General features: G+C 48.8%; 1 protein-coding gene across 1 annotated transcript in view; it reads right to left on the reverse strand.

The window, feature by feature from the left end:
• Window positions 1-2,985: 2,985 nt before the first annotated feature.
• plin6 (perilipin 6) overlaps window positions 2,986-10,000 on the reverse strand; it is an 11,456-nt gene continuing 4,441 nt past the window's right edge. The window contains 5 exon segments of the mRNA XM_078244487.1: window positions 2,986-3,321; window positions 3,838-4,062; window positions 6,494-6,709; window positions 7,010-7,164; window positions 7,390-7,606. Coding sequence (XP_078100613.1) covers window positions 2,986-3,321; window positions 3,838-4,062; window positions 6,494-6,709; window positions 7,010-7,164; window positions 7,390-7,606 — 1,149 coding nt within the window.

Consider the following 10,000-nt stretch of genomic DNA (forward strand, 5'->3'; position numbering starts at 1 on the left):
AGGACGCTGTCGACACAGCGACACAGGACGCTGTCGACACAGGACGATGTCACACGATGCTGTCGTCACAGGACGCTGTCGTCACAGGATGCTGTCACACGACGCTGTCACACGACGCTGTCACACGACGCTGTCACACGACGCGGTCACACGACGCGGTCACACGACGCTGTCACACGACGCTGTCACACGACGCTGTCACACGACGCTGTTATAGGATGCTGTCACAGGACGCTGTCACACGACGCTGTCACAGGACGCTGTCACATGACGCTGTCACAGGACGATGTACTGACTATTGTTTTTATTCTGTGTTCTCAAACTATTTTTTATACTTTTTTTATATATATATATTTTGTAAGGTGAATGTTTGTTTTATGTTTCTACTTTTGCAAAGTTGTATTTGTGTGTTCAGTTCTTCAGACTCTGAAGATCGTGGGGGGGTGCGGGGTTAAATGTGTGTAGTATCGCCAGTATTTCGCTAATACTTCAACACACGGACACCAAGTATCGATCTTCTACTTTTTATACTGCACATTAGAGTTTTGTGTGTGTGTGTTTCAGGTGAGCTGTAGACAGAAAGCAGCTGTTAGTCTGTCTGTCTGCCTGCCTGTCTGTCTGCCTGTCTGTCTCTGTATTACACATTAGAGTTTTGTGTGTTTCAGACAGAAAGGAGCTGTTAGTCTGTCTGCCTGCCTGTCTGTCTCTCTCTGTACTGTACTATAGTTGTGTGTTGCAGACAAAAGCGTCTGCTAGTCTGTCTGCCTGTCTCTGTCTGTTAGTCTGTCTGTCTGTCTGTCTGTCTCTCTCTGTACTGTACTATAGTTGTGTGTTGCAGACAAAAGCGTCTGCCTGCCTGTCTGTCTGCCTGCCTACCTGCCTGCCTGCCTGTCTGTCTCTCTCTGTACTGTACTATAGTTGTGTGTTGCAGACAAAAGCGTCTGCTAGTCTGTCTGTCTGCCTGTCTGTCTGTCTGCCTGCCTGTCTGTCTCTCTCTGTACTGTACGGAGAGAGAGAGACACTTTAACCAGTGAGGACCACAGAGGCCTTTTTGTCTTCGTCTCTCCCTGTCTGTCCATCCATCTGTCTCTCTCTCCGTCTGTCTCTCTCTCCCCATGTTAGACGGACTCTCTCTGTCTCTCTCTCTCCATCTCTCTGTCTCTCCGTCTGTCTCTCTCGCTGTATGTCTGTCTGTCTGTCCATCTGTCTGTCTGTCTGTCTCTCCGTCTGTCTGTCTCTCTCCCTACATCTGTCTGTCTCTCTCCCTCTCTCTCTCCATCTGTCTGTCTCTCTGTCTGTCTCTCTCTCTCTCTCCATCTGTCTGTCTCTCTCTCTCTCTCTGTCTGTCTCTCTCTCTCCGTCTGTCTCTCTCTCTCTCCATCTGTCTGTCTCTCTCTCTCTCTCCATCTGTCTGTCTCTCCGTCTGTCTGTGTCTCTCTCTGTCTCTCTCTCTCGCTGTCTGTCTGTCCGTCTGTCTTTCTGTCTCTCTCTCTCGCTGTCTGTCTCTCCGTCTGTCTGTCTCTCTCCCCCTCTCTCTCTCCGTCTGTCTGTCTGTCTCTCTCTCTCTCGCTGTCTGTCCGTCTGTCTGTCTCTCCATCTGTCTGTCTCTCCGTCTGTCTGTCTCTCCCCCTCTCTCTCCGTCTGTCTCTCTCTCTCTCGCTGTCTGTCTGTCTGTCTTTCTGTCTCTCTCCCTCTGTCTGTCTCTCCGTCTGTCTGTCTCTCCGTCTGTCTTTCTGTCTCTGAATGAATGAAGTCTTTATATATTTATAATTTTAAGATCGAGGCATTAAAAGTATTTCATTACATTTTGTCAAAAGTAAAGTTGTCTTTATGTTTATAAACTTGTTTCTTTTTCACATTAAAAGCAAAATGATCAGAGTCCAAAATCTTTATTTTAAACACGTCACAGTTGATACAGAGACACTTGAAAGGCTGAGAAACTGATAATGTTCTCATAAACTTAGCACAAAGTAATTATTTCTCAGTGGTAACAACGCTTTTTGGCAATACATCTTGTACTGTTGGAAAGCCTGTTTAGTTCCCTTTCCAACGGTGCCCCATCTGTAAGGAACATGCATTTGTGGGATGAGCAGCAGGGCTGAGTATGGGGGTTGCGCCCCAAATCTTCAATGCCAAACAGCTTATTCTGCCGTTGACCCGTTTGGTGTTTGGTGGATTGGATGATTGAAGTTGGAAGAAACAAGACATATTGGCAATTTAAAGGTCCCATGGCATGAAAATGTCACTTTATGGAGGTTTTTTAACATTAATATGAGTTCCCCCAGCCTGCCTATGGCCCCCCAGTGGCTAGAAATGGTGATAGGTGTAAACCGAGCCCTGGGTATCCTGCTCTGCCTTTGAGAAAATGAAAGCTCAGATGGGCCAATCAGGAATCTTCCCTTTATGACATCAGATACAGTATTAGGGGACCACTAAGGTCTATATAAAAGACTTCAGATACAGTACTAGGGGACCACTAAGGTCTATATAAAAGAGACTTCAGATACAGTATTAGGGGACCACTAAGGTCTATATAAAGAGACTTCAGATACAGTATTAGGGGACCACTAAGGTCTATATAAAGAGACTTCAGATACAGTATTAGGGGACCACTAAGGTCTATATAAAGAGACTTCAGATACAGTATTAGGGGACCACTAAGGTCTATATAAAGAGACTTCAGATACAGTATTAGGGGACCACTAAGGTCTATATAAAAGCATCCAAAGAGCACCATGTCATGGGACCTTTAAGGAAATGCAAACAACCCAGAGAGTTACTGTCACTGACTCCACAGCGCTGCATGATGGATGAAGGCCGAAAGCTCTGGAAAAACATTTCATAAATATATATTTTTTCCTGTTTGTTTTGTTATAGTAAAATAAAACCTACCGATTTAAGGATGGACTCGTTTCTCAAAGACTTAAACTAATTTTCCGATCGCTCTGTTGGTGAACGTGTACGAACAAACGGACGCCGTGGCGTTTAACAGTCGCCCGATGCTCTGCCGCTGTCGGTGTCATCAGTGTTTTCGGATTCTTCAATTTCGGCGTTTTCGGATTCTTCAATTTCAGCTTTTTCGGCATTGTCTGCGTTGTCGGGGCTCAGTAACTCAAAGGCCTTTTGGCTTTGTGAGACGAACTCTTTGAGCGGCTCGAGGAGACGCTCGGCGTCTTCGTCAGTTTCGGCGCTCTCTGCGTTTTCGGCGTTGGGGCTCAGTAACTCGAAGACCTTCTGGCTCTGAGAGACGAACTGTTTGAGCGGCGCGAGGAGCAGCTCGGCGGCCGATGGCCGGCGTTGGGCGATGGACGGTTCCTCGGCCTTCAGACCGCAGTCTGCAGAGCTTTCAGCAGCGCGGGAGGAGAGACGGGCTTCAGCGTTGTCGTCATTCTCGCCGTTGTCGGGGGAGTCGGGCCTCGGGTCCTCGAAGGCCGGCGGCTTCAGAAGCAGTTCGGTGTTGTCGGCTTTTTCGTCGTTGCTAACGTCTGCATTTTCATCTTTTTTGTCGTAGCTGGTTTCTGCGATTTCAGCTATTTCCGCGTTTTCAGATTCTGCAATTTCGGCGTTTTTGGATTCTGCAATTTCGGCTTTTTCGGCGTTTTCGGATTCTGCAATTTCGGCTTTTTCGGATTCAGCAATTTTGGATTTTTCGGCGTTTTCGGATTCTGCAATTTCGGCTTTTTCGTTGTCAGTGTCAGCTTTTCCGGCATCGTCTGTGTTGTCGGGGCTCAGGTTATCAAAGACCTTCTGGCTCTCTTTGAGCGGTAGGAGGAGCAGCTCGGTGGCAGATGGCCGGCGGTGGACGTCGGCGCCAGAAGCGAGCGGCTGTTCCTCCACCTTCAGGGCCATTAGCTCCTTCAGGCTGGAGCGCTGCGGGCAGTTGGGGGGGTCGGGGGTCTGGGGTTCCACGGAGCCTCGGGCAGCGCGACTCCGACGGCGGTGAGGACGTCCGTCCATCGCCTTCAGGAAGAGACTGTTAGCGGAACTGCGATGAGACAAACCATGGGCCGTAAAGTCCTGATTCAGGAAGTCCTCCACCTCCTGAGCAGACGGCTGCTGGAGCTGAAAAACAAACAATCATACTCAGATGATTTATTTTTCTGTAATCTGTGATAGCTTCAGGACGATGTTTAGGCTAGCTTAGCACAAAGACTGGAAGCAGGATAAACTGTCAGTCTAGCTCCACCAAAAGAAAAATACACATCAATAATAAATGATTTATCAATTGATGATAGTCGGACAGAAGCTGGGATTTATTATAAGTACTTAAGGGAAACTTCTTTTTTTTTCCAACCATCACCAAACCCACCAGACTCCATGTAAATAATCAGTACTTTTATCATCATAAAACACCATCCATCCATCCATCCATCTTCGTCCGCTTATCCGGTATCGGGTCTCAGGGGTAGCAGCTCAGCAGGGGACCCCAAACTTCCCTTTCCCCGGGCCACATTAACCAGCTCCGACTGGGGGATCCCGAGGCGTTCCCAGGCCAGGTTGGAGATATAATCCCTCCACCTAGTCCTGGGTCTTCCCCGAGACCACCGAACTGCAACCCCTCTCCACCCCGACTACGCCTCGATATCCTGTCCATAAATACTACAAACAGGATTGGTGACAAAGCGCAGCCCTGGCGGAAGCCAACTCTCACCTGAAACGAGTCCGACTTACTGCCGAGAACCCGGACACAGCTCTCGCTTTGGTCATACAGAGATTGGATGGCCCTGAGAAGGGACCCCCTCACCCCGTACTCCCGCAGCACCTCCCACAGTATCTCCCGGGGGACCCGGTCATACGCCTTCTCCAGATCCACAAAACACATGTAGACTGGTTGGGCATACTCCCAGGCTCCCTCCAGGATCCTTGCGAGAGTAAAGATCTGGTCCGTTGTTCCACGACCAGGACGGAATCCGCATTGTTCCTCTCCTAGGGTGCTCTGGTACCAAGTACACTTATGGGCATCCCTATGTTCGAACATGGTGTTCATTATAGACAATCCATGACTAGCACAGAAGTCCAACAACAAACAACCACTCTGGTTTAGATCAGGGAGCCTGTTCCTCCCAATCACGCCTCTCCATGTGTCTCCATCATTGCCCATGTGCGCGTTGAAGTCCCCCAGCAGAACTATGGAGTCCCCGACTGGAGCCCCATGCAGGACTCCACTCAAGGTCTCCAAGAAGGCCGAATACTCTGAACTCTTGTTTGGTGCATATGCACAAACAACAGTCAGAGTTTTCCCCCCCACAACCCGCAGGCGTAGGGAGGCGACCCTCTGGTCCACCGGGTTAAACTCCAACGTAGCGGCGCTCAGCCGGGGGCTTGTGAGTATCCCCACACCCGCCCGGCGCCTCACACCCTGGGCAACTCCGGAGAAGAAAAGAGTCCAACCCCTATCCAGGAGTATGGTTCAGGAACCGAGACTGTGCGTAGAGGTAAGCCCCACCAGATCTAGCCGGTAGCGCTCCACCTCCCGCACAAGTTCCGGCTCCTTCCCCCACAGAGAGGTGACATTCCACGTCCCCCAGAGCCAGCCTCTGCTGCCCGGGTCTGGTCCGTCGAGGCCCCTGACCTTCACTGCCACCCATATGGCAGCGCACCTGACCCCAGCGGTTCCTCCCACAGGTGGTGGGCCCATGGGATGGAGAGATGGGTGCCACGTAGCTTTTTCGGGCTGTGCCCGACCGGGCTCCATGGCAAACCCGGCCACCAGACGCTCGCTGACGAGCCCTCCATCTGGGCCTGGCTCCAGACGGTGGCCCCGGGCTTCCTCCGGGCAGGGTCACTCCATCTCTACCTTGGTCACTCATAGGGTTTTTGAACCATTCTTTGTCTGGCCCCTCACCTGAGACCACTTTGCCTTGGGAGACCCTACCAGGAGCACAAAGCTCCAGACAACACAGCCCTCAGGTTCATAGGGACACACAAACCTCTCCACCACGATAAGGTGATGGTCCCCCGGAGAGGATCGTAAAACACACTTCATTCAAAGTGGACAGAAACTAAATAAAACTATCAAAAGCCGTCTTGGTAAGTCCTGATTATTTACATGTAGTCTGGTGGAAATATGCTGGTTCTATACACGCTAAAAGTACTGATTATTTACATGGAGTCTGGTGGAAATATGCTGGCTCTATACACGCTAAAAGTCCTGATTATTTACATGGAGTCTGGTGGAGATATGCTGGCTCTATACACGCTAAAAGTCCTGATTATTTACATGGAGTCTGGTGGAAATATGCTGGTTCTATACACGCTAAAAGTCCTGATTATTTACATGGAGTCTGGTGGAAATATGCTGGCTCTATACACGCTAAAAGTCCTGATTATTTACATGGAGTCTGGTGTAGTTTGGTGATGGTGATTTCGGGGCTGTTTCATGTTAAACTAAAAGGATCTTCCTCTTTAACTAAAAGGTCTATCTCTGTAGGGATCCTTTCATAATGTTGTCAGACACTTGGAATAATAATCTGAGTCTGTCAGCGTGTCTCACCATGTTGTAAAGCGGCGTGCCGTTAATCACCAGCTGTAGGAGCATCTGGGAAAGTTCCATCACGCCTCTGAGCTCGCTCAGGGTCAGCTCTCGGAGACGCTCAGCCCGGTAGGCCAGCGCCACCAGGAGTCTCTGCAGGTTCTGCAGCAACTCCCAGACCGTCTGCACGACCCAACCAAGACCCACCTGCAGGGAACACGGGAGGAATATAGCCTGCTGATAGGGTGTAATTCACACGCTTTATACCACGATACGATATTAGAGACAGACAGAGAGGTTAGACAGAGAGACAGGTTGGTTAGATAGACAGACAGACAGACCGATAGAGAGACAGACAGAGAGATGGAGACCATATGTATTTATTTTATATTGAAAAAATAGCTTTAATAGTAACTGAACTCAAATAAAGTATGAATGTAAAGTAGCAATCTTACAATGTGTGTGTGTGTGTGTGTGTGTGTGTGTGTGTGTTTCTCTGTGTGTGTGTGTGTGTAGTAAGTGTGTGACCTTGTGTGCAGCGTTGTGTAGTGTGTCCCCGAGCGTCAGCAGGCCGTCATACAGCTGCAGGCTGAGACTCAGCAGGAGGCTGCGGAGCCTCGTCCACACACTGGGCTCTTCATCATCCTCCTCTTCATCATCAAACTCCTTCACTCTCCGCTCCCACTCCACACCTGACACACAGACAGACAGGTTAGAGACACAGACAGACAGCTTAGAGAGACAGACAGACAGCTTAGAGAGACAGACAGACAGCTTAGAGAGACAGACAGACAGGTTAGAGAGACAGACAGTATGTATTTATTTAATAAAATAGCTTTAATAGAATCCAGATCTGAGAACATTTCAGTCTTTATTCTGAAAGTGCCCACAGTTACCCAGAATGCCCCTGTACTCACGCAGCTGTGGCGTGAGGGGCAGGTAGTAGGCGGTGGCGTCCTCCAGATAACTCAGCGCGTTGTCCAATCCCGTGGCAGCGGCGCGGCGGCCCGGCATGTCCTGCAGCAGCCTCACAGCTCGCTCCAGCTGATCCACAGCAGCGTCCACGCCGTCCAGCAGCCACAGCTGCACGTCGTCCAGCGTCAGGAAGAGGGCGTCCTTCAGGTGACCCAACACCTGGGCAACGAGAGACGCGCTCAAACAATTACCTGAAACTTACTTATCCCTCCTGGTTTGATGCTACCAAGCCATCAGCTCCCGTTAGCATCCCGTTAGCATCCCGTTAGCATCCCATTGACTGCCATTCATTCTGACGTCACTTTGACAGAGAATACCTTTACATCTGAAGCGTTTAAAGACTCTATTTGTCCGTTGTTTATTTCTAAAGAAACACGACAATGTATAAAAGGCTCCATTACCTTGTAGCTCACGTTATGGCTCCGTAGCAGACGTTTTTATAACAATAGGCTAACGATTGGGTCATAACCACGAGACTTCCTGTCTCATAGTAGAGGAGTTACCGTATAGTACAGGAGAAGCTCTCAGGCAGTTTGGACTTCCATCAGCTGTTTAAGTGTAATGACTAATGTTAACTATCATTTTAGTGATCAATAATGAGCCTGTGTCTATGTTATCTCCTTACATATACCTACGCTCTCCGTCTCTGCTAGATTGGGAATGATTGAGATTTCTCTTGGCACAGCTACCAGAAGACTTCCAACTTTCAGACAGGTTGCTCACGTCACATCTACGTCTTCAAGCTCAGTTGGAGGCTGCTCAGTAACGCTCAGCCATCACCGGGAAAGAGCTTCTAATGTCCTTCACTGGTCTCCGTCCAGAGACACAGACGGATTTGAAGTTAGAGAAGAAACTTAGAATGTCCTCAGGGGGCCACCGTAGTTCAGTCAGCATCCACTAAAAGTTGTGTTGTTGCTGCTGACAGACTCAGATTATTATTCTAAGTGTCTGACAACATTATGAAAGGATCCCTACAGAGATAGACCTTTTAGTTAAAGAGGAAGATCCTTTTAGTTTAACATGAAACAGCCCCGAAATCACCATCACCAAACTCCACCAGACTCCATGTAAATAATCAGGACTTTTAGCGTGTATAGAGCCAGCATATCTCCACCAGACTCCATGTAAATAATCAGTACTTTTAGCGTGTATAGAGCCAGCATATCTCCACATGTAAATGGGTGAATTAAGGGTTTATTTCAACCAAACCAGAGTGGTGATTGTTGGAACAGTGGAAAGATGAACCAAGACGGCTTTTGGTGGTTTGATTTACTTTCTGTCCACTTTGAATGAAGTGTGTTTTACGATTGATAAAAGTCCTGATTATTTACATGGAGTCTGGTGGAGATATGCTGGCTCTATACACGCTAAAAGTCCTGATTATTTACATGGAGTCTGGTGGAGATATGCTGGCTCTATACACGCTAAAAGTACTGATTATTTACATGGAGTCTGGTGGAGATATGCTGGCTCTATACACGCTAAAAGTACTGATTATTTACATGGAGTCTGGTGGAGATATGCTGGCTCTATACACGCTAAAAGTCCTGATTATTTACATGGAGTTTGGTGTAGTTTGGTGATGGTTGGAAAAAAACCTAAATTTCCCTTTACTTAAAATAAATCCCAGCTTCTGTCAGATTATCATCAATCATCATCATCATCAGAAAATAACCTGAAACTCAACAATGAGACGCTGAATGCACAGTAGTGGCGTAACGGACTGTAGTTGACCAGTACAGATTCTGTAAATGACTGAATGCAAATAGTTTGGGATTTATTATTACAACTGAAACTGAAAAATACAGTTGAGCAGCAAAACAGAGTATTCAACTTGCATGTATGTTGCTTAAAAGTTATGAGTAAGCTGATTAAATGTTATTTTGTTCTTGCCAACCGTTCCGGTCCTCTGACCTTGAATAAAGAACTCCTGCTCTGAGACGTTTAGGCTATGTTAAGGATTCAGAAGACTTACGGCAGGTCAGCCCGGTCTCACGGCAGGTCGTGTAAATGTCACGTTATGTTTAATCTGTTGATACGTGTTCACGGGGATGTTTTTTCCTCGTTTTTTACGTGGTGGCCAGCAAGAAAATGGTAGGGAGTAGAATGAAAAGCTACTTTCACCGGGGCGGGGATCGCGTCCCGCGTGTGGTGTTTAGTTTCCCGTAGTCTTCCTAATCACAACCGTCCCGTTATTGTGGCGTGTCCCCAGCGGCCGTCCCCCTCGGCCGTCTCCCGGCGTGTGAGGCGCCCTTTCCCCGTGGGGTTTTTCCTAAACCCAACCTCCGCCATCCCGTAATTGTGGCGTGTCCCCAGCGGCCGTCTCCCGGCGTGTGAGGCGCCCTTTCCCCGTGGGGTTTTTCCTAAACCCAACCTCCGCCGTCCTGTTATTGTGGCGTGTCCCCAGCGGCCGTCTCCCGGCGTGTGAGGCGTCCTTTCCCCGTGGGGTTTTTCCTAAACCCAACCTCCGCCATCCCGTTATTGTGGCGTGTCCCCAGCGGCCGTCCCCCTCGGCCGTCTCCCGGCGTGTGAGGCGCCCTTTCCCCATAGCCT

The sequence above is a fragment of the Sander vitreus genome, unplaced genomic scaffold, assembly GCF_031162955.1.
Source record: "Sander vitreus isolate 19-12246 unplaced genomic scaffold, sanVit1 ctg248_1, whole genome shotgun sequence".
Lineage (NCBI taxonomy): Eukaryota > Metazoa > Chordata > Actinopteri > Perciformes > Percidae > Sander > Sander vitreus.